This window comes from Chiloscyllium plagiosum, chromosome 40 (genome assembly GCF_004010195.1).
Source record: "Chiloscyllium plagiosum isolate BGI_BamShark_2017 chromosome 40, ASM401019v2, whole genome shotgun sequence".
Lineage (NCBI taxonomy): Eukaryota > Metazoa > Chordata > Chondrichthyes > Orectolobiformes > Hemiscylliidae > Chiloscyllium > Chiloscyllium plagiosum.
In genome coordinates, this window is record NC_057749.1 from 9,937,802 (window position 1) to 9,951,891 (window position 14,090).

At 42.6% G+C, this 14,090-nt stretch overlaps 1 protein-coding gene across 1 annotated transcript in view; it reads left to right on the forward strand.

Moving 5' to 3' along the window:
• Positions 1–14,090, forward strand: part of LOC122542490 (protein ERGIC-53-like) — a 72,130-nt gene that overhangs the window by 52,117 nt on the left and 5,923 nt on the right. The window contains exon 11 of the mRNA XM_043680265.1: positions 9,494–9,638. Coding sequence (XP_043536200.1) covers positions 9,494–9,638 — 145 coding nt within the window. The remainder of the gene's footprint in view (positions 1–9,493; positions 9,639–14,090) is intronic.

Here is a 14,090-nt window from a genome sequence, read left to right on the forward strand (position 1 = left end):
AACCAGATTGTCATTAAAAACCCATCTGGGTCACCAATATATTTTAAGGATGGAAATCTGCCATCCTTCCCCAGTCTGGCTCATATGTAACTACAGACAAATAACAATGAGGTTGCCTCTTAATTGTCCCCTCAAATGTCCCTGCAAGTCACATCACTGAATAAAAGGTGTACAAAAGGAGTTGTTCGAGTAACTAAACTGGGCTGTTCACAAAAGCAGTTCATCACCACTCACCACTTACCACGCCTCCCCCCCCCCCCCCCCCCCCCCCACCGGCAACCAGAATTGTATACAGTATTCTAAGTGCAAGTTAAGTTCAGTTAATAAAATCAGTTGTAGTAATGGCGGTCCGTGATAATGTCATTGTAAAAGCCCAACTGATTCGGTAATAGCCTTTAGGGACATCTGCCATCCTCACTTGGTCTGGCCTGCATGTAGTTCCAGACAAACAGCGATGTGGTTCATTCTTGAAGTGGCCAAGTAAGCCAAGGGTAATTAAGGAATGGTCAACAAATTCTAACCTTGCCCACATCCTTTGAGACAAAGCAAGCCCAGTCCTACCCTTCCTGAATATCAGAATGTAAGCATTCGGTGGAGTTAGGTTGTAAGGTTTTGGACAGAACTGTTTTCACAACTGCATTCGACTGGCTGATGAAGTTGTCCATTTAGATTACTAATCAAATGTTCTTTCATTGCTGCGAATCATGTTCAGAACTTATCTGGCCCTCAGTTCAGAACACTGTTTACAGTTACATAAATATCTAGAGCTTACTGTTTATTCATTTGTTCATCTGACCTCCTTAGTTAGTTGCAGAATCAGTTGAATGTTAGCTTGCAGTCTCCTGTCCTTGACAGCACATTGCCCAAGATAATATCAAGCCAAGAGCAAAAGCTGTGATATGTGGAGCTGGTTTCCTCTGTTACAATGTCGTCATTGATGCTCTGTGCCTTCCAGCCCCTGTGTGTCCAATTGAGTGGAAAACATACTGCTGTCAACCATTGTCTCCTTCAAGCAGATTCATTTCCTGGGAAAGCATTTTAACTCCTGAGTTTGTTTTCCCCGATTCCAGTGCCATTGACTGGAGGAAGCCAATGTAATGTGCAGTCTCTGAGATGCACCGTGAGATGGCAAAATAGTTGTAGCAGTTAAGGAGGGCGATCATTTAACCAGATTGTTGTTGGGTTAGGGTTGGGGAACTGGTGCAGGCCATTCAGCCCCACTCAAACCTGCTCTCTCATTCAGTTAGGCTGTGTCTAATCTGTATCATAACCCCAGCGAACTGCATTGTTTCACTTGCTATGTTTGGCTATTTTCTCATTGACCTCATTCTCATTAATACGCACCTCTGCAGTAGGCTGAGGTGCTGCACTACCACTGTGCCACAATAGCCTTATTCCTTGGTGTGTTTGCCAAATGTTTATCCATCTCAGGTTTGAAACTTTCATCTGGCCTCCAGTCTGAGCAACTGTTCATGAGACCTGAGTAGGGCATTGTGCACAGTGCCTTCAATTTTATATTTGCCAGGATGCATGATCTCTATTTACAAGGGGACATCTTGTTTTGATTTTTTTTATTTTCACATGAACTCAAGTACAAAAGTACAGGAGTGCAGTAAAAATTGTATAATGCTGCCACAAAAGGCACCATCTTAAGTACAAGTACCTAAGTATGGAATCAAAAAGAAATAACAATTTAAAGGTTAAACGTTGCAGTGATTAAAGTACAATGACACCATCTTTATTTTCTACTTAAAACAAAGAAAGTTCAAATATTACAGTCTTAAGTGCTTAGCGACAGTGGGACCACACTTTGATGAATTACCTTGAGGCCGGAAGTCCACGCTGAGGCTGTCCAACCAGGTCTGTGCTAAGTCTGAGGCTGGCAGTCCGTGACAGACAGAAGAGAGCAGGAAAGAAAATAGATGAGAACAAAAAAAGTAGAGGAAGGAAACCAAACAGACCGAGCGGATAAGCTCCATCTGAAGTGTCCTACTCCACTGCCATCTTGGACGCATGGCTGAGATGCAACATTGGGAGAGGGATGCCATTTCACATTTTCATTAGTCTTTTTATGGAGGCGCGCTCTGTGACGTCACCCCGATTGGCTTTGCTGTAGTTTTAAGATAACTCCCTCTACTCCACAAATGTATGTCCTATCTCATTTGGTCTCCGAAGGATCTGAAAGTGCTCCAAATCCAATGAGTTACCTTTCACAGCGAGACTAGCATGGTTTCCGAAGCAAATGAATTGGCCATTTTACACATCGAGCATGGCCCAGATTGTTTGATCTAATTCCAGTGGCCATTGACTGGTGGAATCCAACAGGACGTGCAGTCGCTGAGATGCAATGTGAGAAGGCAAAATAATTGTCGATGTAAAGGTAGAAAGTTGTTCAACTGGTTTGGTGTTGGATGAGGGAACTGATGCCGGTCACTCAGGCCCACGAACTTGATTTTACGTATGATTCCGTCTTCATAAAATATAAATCAGCAGGTACAATCCTAACCCTCCATTTCCCATCACATTCTCTGGTTCAGATTCTTCAAAGCGAGTGGTTTTCAAGCAAACGTTCTAATGTCCTTGTGTTTCCTTTTACTGTAGCGTTGATATTAAAAATGCATCGGTAGGCCTACAGGATTTAGGGTCAAAGTTCCCAAAGGGTAATTTTTTACGATTAAGATCTGAAACTAATTACCCAAATGGTGATGGAGATTGGAAAGGAGCAGGACTCTTGTGGCATAGTGGTAGTGTCCCTTCCATTAAGCCAGGAGACCCAAGTTCAAAATCCCACCTACTCCACGTGTGTCATAACATGTCTGACAATAACTAGTAAGAAGGGAGTCATGTTTCACAATATCTTTTAACTTTTATGTTTTACTAATACCTTTTGGTACTGGTGCTGAGGAGGCATGTTAAAAGTATGCTGGCACGTTGTTGCCACCCATATAAATTATTTGAGACTGGAATGCGACAATACATCTTCAGCTTTAATGAGAAGTTTTGATCATCGAGATGAGAGGGTGATGCTTAAGCTCAGTCACTGCAGAGAACTGCAGGGTTAATCCCTTGCATCAGAAAGACTTGTCTGGGACTGCAGGAGAAATCTGGCCTCTGCCTGGGGAGAAAATCATTGAGAGAGAACTCAGTGAGTTCTGCCGGAGAGAAATAAGAGCAGACACTATTTCAGTGTAATTTGTGATGGTAAACTTGGAAAGGAGTGAATTTCAAGCCGATGGAAAGCACTTTTCTGACAGATGCCACAGAATTCTTCACAAGGAACAGCGAGCATTGTACGGATTGTCCATCAGATGGAACAGCAGAGGAAAAAGCTTTGGAATAATTTACAAGACAGATGCTTAGCGTTGGCGGGATGCTCCTGGGTTTGTCTGGACAGATGAATTGAATCAAAGTGAAAGGTCATCGCTGTCCAAAAAACTTGGACAGATGCAATGCCTTTTAAATGCCTAATACACAGGAGGGTGGGGAAACCAATATGTTCCCTTCCCGAGATTAATCTGTTTAAGATTTGTTATTTTTCCTCCTATGGTGACTGGTAGTGGTTAGTGCTGCTGCCTTAGAGCACCGGACACCTGGTTTGATTCCATCCCCAGAGGTTTCCTTCTCTAATCCCTTTGAACAGCCCTATTGCACTGTATGGAATGAGCTGCATGAGGAAGTGGGGGAGGCTGGTACAATTGCAACATTTAAAAGGCATCTGGATGGGTACATGAATAGGAAGGGTTTGGAGGAATATGGGCCAAATGCTGGCAAATGGGACTAGATTAGGTCAGGATGGACGAGTTGGACCAAAGGGTCTGTTTCTGTGCTGTACATCTCTATTACTCTATGACTTCAACAGCGACACTAGGTATTGACCAACCCATAATCTCTCTTGCTGTCTCTCGCTCTTGCTCTGTCTTCAGAGTTTTGTTCTTTCCAGTAGTGTAACACACTCAGTAATAGTGCAGCATGATGGCTCAGTGGTTAACACTGCTGCCTCACAGTGCAAAGGACCCAGGTTCAGTTCCAGCCCTTGATTGAATGTCTGTGTGGAGTTTGCACATTCTCCCCCTGTCCGTATGGGTTTCTTCAGGTGCTCTGATTTCCTCCCACAGTCCAAAGATGTGCAGCTTAGGTGGGTTGGCCATGGGAAAAGGCCATTCAACTCAGTGAATCTGCTGCTGCATTCAATCATAATTTGATAAGTTACTCAAGAACCTACCTATCTCCGTCTTAAATATACTCAATGACTTGGCCTCCACAGCTTTCCGTGAATTCCATGGATTCACCACCCTCTGGCTGAAGAAGTTTCTCCTCATCGCCGTTCTAAAAGGATTATCCTTTACTGTAAGGCTGTGCCCTCAGGTCCTAGTCTCTGCTACCAATGGAAACATCTTACCAAAGTGGGGTGGTCAGTGTGGACTCGATGGGGAGAATGACCTGCTGATTCTGTCAGCATGCAACCTGGATACTGTTAATGTTTGCTTTTAGAAATCTGTCTCTGCCAGTCAAGGAATCAATGGGCTGGGAGCAAAAGCTGTACATTATTCATTTCAGTTTCTGACAGCAAAAGATCAGTGCTCTTCAAATGGATTGTGATTGAAGTCCTTTGACAGGAAGGTTGCTTTAGTTTATCTGGGGGAAATATTTAATTCGGAGACATTGAGCAATCCCGTTACCTGGGATTTACTCCAATATTTCTCCTGGGGAAACAATGCTCAGGAAATAATCTCAAATGTTGCCCAATCTTGCTAAATATATTTGTAGTTTGGTGAAAGGGAAATGAAATGAGCTATTGGGTCCTGAGCTTTTTTTCAATGTTCTGTTACTTTTGACCATTGTGCTTTTCCATGCCGAGAGGTGTGGGATGGTTGATTATTCATGGGATCATGTTTCTTTAACTGCTGGGCGTTCCCTGGTACTCGATCCAGGGACTGACCTGTGTGTTGACAGGCTGCTGAACTGGAGAGAATTGAACCCAATCCTTCCATCAGATAGCTGGACACATCTCCACTTTTGGCAAGAATATCCAGAACGTAACTAGGAACCAGTGATAACTCTTCATCTAATCCAACCCAAGAGGTTGGGACATTCAATGTGTTGACCATGTTTCATTAGCTAAGTTTTAGGTCCCGGCTAATCTTAAGGCCAAAGGGCTATACACAGCTCAGCTCCATGTCCTCACTTGCTGCAAAGTTCTATTCGTCTATCAATTTTTTTTTTTGGCCAATTAGACCCTTTTAGTATTCTTTTTCAGAATCAAATTGGGTGTGCCCAAGGAATGACCCCACATCCCTTTATCGTGACTCCTGTACAATCTACTCAGTCCAGTCCAGTCCAATCAATGATTATGATTAAATGGACCTCTGTAGATATGAAGGAATATGTCTCCACAAGCCAAATGTACAATAGATTCAAATTCAAAAGGGAAGAGCTTATTTGGCTCAACCTCTCTGAACTTCATGTACGAGAAATGTTTTACACCCAGTAATTATTCTTCAGTGTTTGTACGCTGTGGGGATTGAGGGTGTTTCAGCTCTTGGCCATACAACAGTGTATTTTTGATGAGGGTAACTAGATAACCGGGCAGTGTTCCGTTCCATTTCCACTCTGTGGGTCTGTTTTAACAAATGTGTATGGTAGACTTGTCATAGATGAGACCGGAATCGAAACTGGGTCCCTGGCACTGGAATTTAAATATGATTGATAAAATCTGAAATTGAAAGCTAGCCTCCATAATGGTGGCCATGACCACTGTCATTAATGGCTATAATGTCTTAAGAGAAGGAAACATGCCCTTTTTACCCAGCCTGGCCCACCTTATGAATCCATACTCATCAATGTGGCTAATCCTTAACTGCCCTCTGAAACGGCCAAGCATGCTACTCAATTCAAGGGCAGTGATGGATGGGCAACAAATGCCAGTGAAACCAGTGATGCCAACATCCCTTTAAAGAATAAACAAAAGCAGGGAAGTAGTTTATTTCATTAAGAACTAAAAATGCCTGAGTCTTTGCAGGACAAGACTGGAATGATCTCTCCTGTTGTGTATTGGTTGAGTAGTAAGTATTGAATCTACCACAGGCATGTAGGTCAGGTTCACTGCCCTCTGGGATTTTGCTCTGCCTGCTCCACTCGCTGAGTTAATGGTTTCGATTTTCCTCCTCTTCCACCGAATGTGCAAGTTTTCTGAGAAACTCAATGAAAACATGTCCCCTCTTTTGTCGAGAATTTGCTCTTACAGACTCCTCCCAGGCTCAACTGACTAGAATAAATCACACAAGCCGTACACAGAACCACCTTCTGAAATGAAAATTGTTGGAAACGCTCCAAATCTATGAGCATCTGAACCCTGGGAAGTTCATTGACCCAAAATGTGAACTTTAGCCTTTGCATTCTCCCGACACTGTCTGACCCGCTGAGTGTTTTCTGGCATCGTCTGTTTCTGATTCAGAATAGCCAGAAAATCTCTTTTGAGAGAGCTTCGCAGTGCTTTTCCCAACTTATGATTAGATTGTAAGTGTAATTAGAATTGAATTGCAATTTCATATTTTAATATGATAATCCCACCGTGCCTCCTCATGTAAACTATATTTGGATACAGTGTTCGACACTGCTTCAGTGGCTGACACTACAACGATCTGTACAGCTGCATAACAAATGCCATCTGCTGATTTTTTTTTTTCCCCTAACCAGAGGCTGATTTTGAGCAGGAAGCCAAGTGATAATGCTGGGAGTGAATCATCTGACTGGAGTGACCTATTAGTCCACACAGTGCATAGCCTTTAGTTTTCTGTAGATAGTGGAACTTTTATTGGGAAGATCCCAGATTGTAACCATAGGTGATAGTTACCAGGACATATGATTCTTAAGTGTCTTTTGTTCAAAGTCGTGAACAATTACGAGTTAGCTAGAGGTAGGGGACGCAGTTTTAAAAATGTAGGGTCTCCAGTTCCATTCGGAAACGAGGAGGAATTTCTCCTCCCAGAGGAGTGTTAGTGTTTGAAAGCAGCGGAGGCGGGGTCTTTGAATATATTCAAAGCTGAGTTGTTCAGACTTTTAATTGACAGGAGGGTTGAGGATTATGGGTGATTGGAAGGAAAGCGGAGCTTGGCCACACTCTGAACTGCAGTCTGTTGAACGGCAGGAGGCTCAAGGGTCCGAGCGAGTCATGTCGTACAAAAACAAACCCTTTGGTCCAACTCGCCCATGCTGACCAGGTTTCCTAAATTAAACTAGTCCCATTTTGTCAGCATTTGGCCCATTTCCCTCTGACCCTTTCTGATTCATGTACCTGTCCAAATGTCTTTGAAATGTTGTAACTGTGCCCACATCCACCACTTCCTCTGGAAGTTCATTCCACACGTGAACTACTCTGTGTGAAAATGTTGGCCCTCAGGATCCTTTTAAATCTTAAACCCTCTTTATCTTAAACCTAAGACCTGTAGTTTTGAACTGCCCTATCCTTAGGAAAAGACATATGCTATTCACCTTATCTATGCCCCTCATGATTTTCTAAACTTCTATAAACCTCAACCACCTACAATCCAGTGGAAAAAGTTCCAATCTATCCAGCCTCTCCCTATAGCTGAAATCCTCCATTTCCAGTAACATCCTTGTAAATCTTTTCTGTACCCTTTCCAATTTAATAATATTCTACGGCAAGGTGACCAGAACTGTGCACACCTGCTACTGTAGGTGTGTGTGTTGCCTGCTACAGAGGACGAGGTAAAACGTCAAAGGTTTCAAATGGGATAGTATCACAACACAACACACCGTCTCTTGCATGATGCAAATTCACCTGCAAGCCTTTTGAATAGAATATGTGTGAGCTGACGTTGCACCCACACTGGCACACTGTTGGTATCACAATCCAGGTGTCCCACCACCTGAGCTAACCGATGCACCCAGGGCTGGCTTCGAAATCTACATGTCTAATTTTCTCACTTTGTTTCAAGGGGAAGATTTAGATACCTCCATGAGGCCCCTGCTGGCTTTTGCTGGTGTATTTTGTAAACGCATGTTCCACCTGAAGCCACATGCTGAGCTTTCCTATGTTTGACCATTTATACTTGAGTGTCTCCCTCTGCTGTGTGGAGAACTTTCTCTGATCTCCAACAGTCTTCTCCAATACCTTAAGTTCCCTACAAGCTGCATTCTTTTGCAGTTTAATTGGAGTTTAATTTGGATAAATGTGAGGTACTGGATTTTGGTAAAACCAACAAGGGCAGAGCTTATAGTTAAAAGTAGGGCCTTGGGTAGTGCTGTAGAACAGAGAGACCTAGGGTTCAGGTACATAATTGTTCAAAGTTTGCATCGCATATAGTTAGGATGATTAAGGAGGCATTAAGCATGTTTATCTTCATTGCAAGGACCTTTGAGTATGGGAGTTGGGATGTTATGTTGAGGTTATACTAGACATTGGTGAGGCCTCTTCTGGAATATTGCATCCAGTTCTGGTTGCCCTGTTATGGGAAGGGTATCATTAAGCTTGAGGGTTCAGACAACGTTTACCAGGAGGATGCCGGGAATGGAAGGTTCGAGTTATAAGGAGAGGCTGGCACTTTTTTTCCTGGAGTGTAGGAGGTTGAGGGGTGACCCTATAGACCTTTCTAAAATAATGAGGGGTACAGACAAGGTGAATGGCAGCTGTCTTTTTCCTAGGGTGGGGGATTTCAAGACTCTGGGCATATTTTTAAGGTGAGGAGACAAAGATTTTAAAAAGGCTTGAGGGGCAATTTTCTTTCCCCATAGAGCATGGTTTGTGGTGGATGCGGGTGTAATTACAACATTTAAAAGGCTTTTAGATAAGTACATGAATTAGACATGTTTGGAGGAATATGGGCCAAGCGCAGGCAGGTGGGATTAGCTTAGTTTGGGATTATGGTCAGCATGTGTGTGTTATGCTGTCATTCTGTTATTGATTAGGCTTGCAGCAAGGAGAGTATGGCTTTGGCAATGACTGGGTGGTAAATAGAGAGTTTGGATCTTTGTGTATATACAGTATAATTCCTTGAAATTCCTGTGTGTGAATCAAATATTGCAAAACTCAGTTTGACACAATGTTTATTCATTGACCATCAGAGTGTTTGCATTCAAGGCATTTGTCACTTTAATTTGCAAAAATACATTTCAATGGTAGAGCAGCTTTAAGATTTGCTGAATCCTTCTTCAGAACCTTTTGTAACTCAATATCTAGCATGATTCCTAACTTTTGGTGAGTGTAATTGTAAACTTTGGATTCCATCTTAACCCCACTATTATCCCAAAGGATTGCTCTCTCATTAGCAAGACACAACTGGTGTTGAGTTTACCTGAGGGTTGCCACACCTCAGGTGAGAGACGAGTTTGAGAAGGTGGGATCTTCATGATAACCTCAGACAGTGCAAGAATTAAGGCTGTGCTGTCAGTATCACCCCACATTGCAAACCAGCTGTCCAGCTAACTGACATCTCTCCTCTCCATCTTAACTCTGTTGCATTTTGCTTTCCAGTGTCAACATTGCAGACATGTTATCCAAGATGAGGCAAAGTCAGCAGTCGTTAAATGCCATCACTGAAGACAAAAGCCATGTCAATGAGATCCAGGAACACATTCACGTCGTGAAAAATGGCATTAACAGCTTAACTAACACTAAGGTATGACTTGAAAACTTCTGGATTATGCTTCATTGGGAGTTTGATATCTCTGCCATAATGTATGTTTGGACTGGTGTTGCAACTGAGATGGGAAGAGTGAGTTGTCATTCCTGCATCCCCAGACCACAGCATAAACTTAACAATATTTTACCCAAATCCCGATTCAACCAGTGGTATGCTTGCTCCATTTTAGACCTATATTAAAAAGATGCATTGACTAGGTTTCTTTAGTAGACACAAAATTATTGATTAGTTATGGGAAAGAAAAAGCAAATCTGCCCAGTGAAGATGCAGCATTGGTTAGGGTTCAGGTTACTTTGTGAGATGAATACATAAATGTTTACCTCTCTTTCCCAAGGATAGCAGCAAATCAAGAAGGTGGGCTCATTACTACACATTCTGCTAGGTAGTTAAGGTTAGGCAATAAATGCTGGCAATCCTGAATTAAATAAATAGCCTCACACGCACATCCTTCAGATTAAAGAGATAAAATGGATTTCTCTCTTCACAGGTTCATTTTCTTTTTTTAAAAAAAGCACTTTCTAGCTAAGATTAGTTATTCTTGAAGATAAAAAAAAATAAAGTGTGGAATGTCCTGAAGTCTGTAGATCTGGCAGTCAAGTCACTAATCATAACTGTCAGTCTCTGGTATACTTTCCATGATCAGCTGACATATCTGTTCCTCTGTCTCCTGCTGGCTATTGAGAGACCAACGCTATAGCCCCATCATAATGATTACTCCTTTCTTGTTTCTCAGTTCTACCCATATGGTCTCGCTGAATGGGCACCGCCAAGATGTCCTCTCTGAGTAGAACCGTGCCAATCATCTTAATCAGTGATGCAACTCCTCCACCCCCGCTCCCCCCACACCCACTCATAGTGGTCTCCTCTACATTGGGGAGACTCTCCACACGCATTCACGCGCGTGCATGCACACGCAGACATTTTCCCCCCTGCCCACCCATCTTGCCTGAAATATCTAAACCCTGGAACATTGAGCTGCCAGTCCGGCCTTTTTCTCAGCCAAGTTTCTGCAATGGCTGCAACATTGTAATTCCATGTAGTAACCCAGGCCTTAAGTTCATGTGTTATACTCTTTGCTTTAAGTTAAATACACATTTTCATTATCATTCATGAATACTAAATGCACCTGTGTTCATTAGCCTGGTCTTGCCTATCCTTCCTATTAGACTCATTTCTCAATCATTGCATATGCTGACCCACCACTCTGGCTCCCCTGCCATGCCATACAAATTTAAACCCTCCCAAATTACACTGGCAGGACTCCCCTGCAAATGGCAGTGCGTGCTGGATCAATTGTTAATTTTAAATCTTAGATAATTTTTGTGAAGCAAAGGAATTTGAGCCAATGACAGATGTGTGGAGTTAAGCTACAGATCAGCTGTGATCTTATTGAATAGCAGAACAGGCTTGAGGAGGTGAATGGCCTACTCCTGTTCCTGTTTCTGAGTAACCTGTTATGGACCAGACCAGGCCTCTCAAACTATTTTAAGAAGGTAGCCTAGCCCCTAACTTTTTCTTAGTTTAAAGTGAAATGTAAAGTGCCGTGTTCCAGATGCAGTGTGACTGGTCAAACTACTCCATATTAACGCTGAAAATGTGTTGCTGGAAAAGCGCAGCAGGTCAGGCAGCATCCAGGGAACAGGAGAATCGACGTTTCGGGCATAAGCCCTTCTTCAGGAATGAGGAAAGTGTGTCCAGCAGGCTAAGATCTTCTCTTTTCCAGCAACACATTTTCAGCTCTGATCTCCAGCATCTGCAGACCTCACTTTCTCCTAATCCATATTAAGCAAAACACAATTTGTTTGAACACTATTGATAAAATACAACCAAAGAAAGAGGAATTTAGAGTAGCGTAACTATTGGAAACTTAACAGAATAGTTGATACAATTGCTTTATTAATTAATGGTTACAATATAGTAACATCCCATCAGCATACTCTTTGGCAAATATAGAAAACAGATTTAGTCTCCCATGCAATCTAGCAGCTGAGGAAGAGAATCCCCAGCTTTTGGCTGTAATCGGTGAGGCGGTAAGAATAGCTTCTACCTCTTCAAGCCCACAACAGCAACTGCTTTAAAGTTAAACCTAAAAACGAAATTAGAAATTCTGGTCTGAGAGCTGGCCACAACCCATTCAGGCTGATGCTATTGTTCCAATGTTTTAAAATAACCCAAGTTGTTTATTCTAATGGTTTTGGTGCACCGTTTGGCACCACTGCCTTACAACCTCCCTTTTAAAAACAGAGACTAGGACAAGATAACCTCTTAATGCCACAGCATTGTCACAGACGTCAGCATTCGGCAGCGTGCTGTTTTTTAGATTCTGTACCATTACGTGAATTGGTGAAAAAAATAGATCAAAATGTCTGGCTCTTTAACCTGGAATCATGGCCTTTAAATTTGAGAATGTAAAATAGTTTACCTGAATCATAAACTACTCGTGCTAGATAGTGATTGTAATGAACTGTACCAGGTGAATTTGTGGCAGAGTTCTTTTTGGACTGTTGCACTGTGAGGAATGTTGGAAGATTTGCTCTCAATCTGAACTGTCTAAATTAAATGCCATAATTATTCCTTCCATTTTTAACACCATTCTGCATGCCTTTAAGGAATGTTTTTACCCCTTCATGTACTTCTTTTCTGTTGCAACACAGTATTGTTCTGAAGGCAGAATTAGTATTCGTCAGATGTAGCACATTCTGCATTCTGTAGAACACATGGCATTTCCCCAGGGTGAGAGCGAGACTCAGGCCAGTTTTTGATCAAAATTCACTTCCCCACACAATCACCCAGGGAGCTTCCCTTCAGAGGCTTACTCTCATGAGAACAGGAGGAGTTGCAAGCTTGCCTTCCTTAAAGCAAAGCCGCTAGGCATCCCAAACGTATTGGTAGTCGAAGGGCCAACTATTCTGCAGAGTCACCCCTGTGACCTGAGATGCAGCCACCTTCCCCAGAGGTGTGATCACTACACATTCTCCAGTATGTGGGTTTGAAACATCACTCCTTAAATCCATCATCTCACTCACAAAAGAGTGGTAGACAAGCTTTTAAAAATATCGGTGAGAGAATAAGGATAGACTTCACCTTCCCAATCAAAACTGTCAGTCAGTAATTTGTCCTGGAGCTCACGAGTGAAACCCCCTCCACTCCAAACCACAGTTCCCAAAGACTATGTTAAATTGTCCCCAGAGTATCAGATATCTGCTGAATGAAAAATGTAGTCATTGTGTTAGGAAAGAAAAGCTATTTTGCAAATGAAATGCAGCCATTAACCAACGATTTTGCAGTTAAATAGCTGTAGTGAGAGTGCTTTTGTTTGTGTAGGTAAGCATTAGTACATTTAACAGAAAGGGGTCCTACAAAGACAACAGAAGGATCGAAGATTTTACTTTTTAAAACTTGTAACAAAAAAAATGACATCAATCTCATTCAAACAGTAATTAACAGCTGAAGGGTGCTTCAAATAAAAAGGGAAATTGCATTTGAAATAGAACAGAACAAAAATATACCACAGATGGTCACAGGCACTTCCTATTACTTACCACACAAACCAAGTACCATAAGCAATCTCAAAGTCTTTTTAATTCAACTTTTGTTTTGTAGGATCTCTCACTTCCCATCTAGTTGTTTGAAGCTTGAATTGCATTCACCTACAACCTTGTTTTAGATGAATATTAACTGCCCCAGACACAGTTATCATTGACAGGAGCATATCTACAAACTCTCTCGCACTGGGGTCTTGATAGTCCTGATGACAAAAAGTGCCTAGAGGTTTCCTTCTCCAAGCCCTTTAAACACCCCTGCTGGGCTCTGGCCCAACATCAACAGCAGCAGTTCTATCTCTCTCTCTCTGTTTCTGTCTCTCTCTGTTTCTGTCTCTCCCTTCTGTGTCTCTCTGTCTCTGTGTCTCTGTGCCTCTGTGCCTCTGTGCCTCTGTGCCTCTGTGCCTCTGTCCTTCTGTGCCTCTGTGCCTCTGTCTCTCCCTCTCTGCCTCCAGAGTCCTGTCCTTTCCAATTGTGTAGCATACACCATAACAGGGTGGCACGGTGGCTCAGTGGTTACCACTGCTGCTTCACAGTGCCAGGGAGCTGGGTTTGATTCTACTCTTGGCTGACTGTGTGGAGTTGCACATTTTTCCCGTGTCTGTGTGCGTTTCCTCCATAGTCTAAAGATATGCAGCAAAGGTGGATTGGCCATGCAATCTTGCCCCTAGTGTCCAGGGGTGTGCAGGCTAGGTGGATTAGACAGAGGAAATGCAGGATTACAGGGATAGTGGAGTCTGGGTAGGATGCTGTTAGGGTCATTGTGGACTCGATGGGCCAAACGGCTTGCTTCCACAATGTTGGGGTCCTATGATTCAAAACAGAATCTTTGTAATATTCTGAGAACCCTTCAACAAAAGGGTTGCTCAAGAGAAAACTCTTCCAT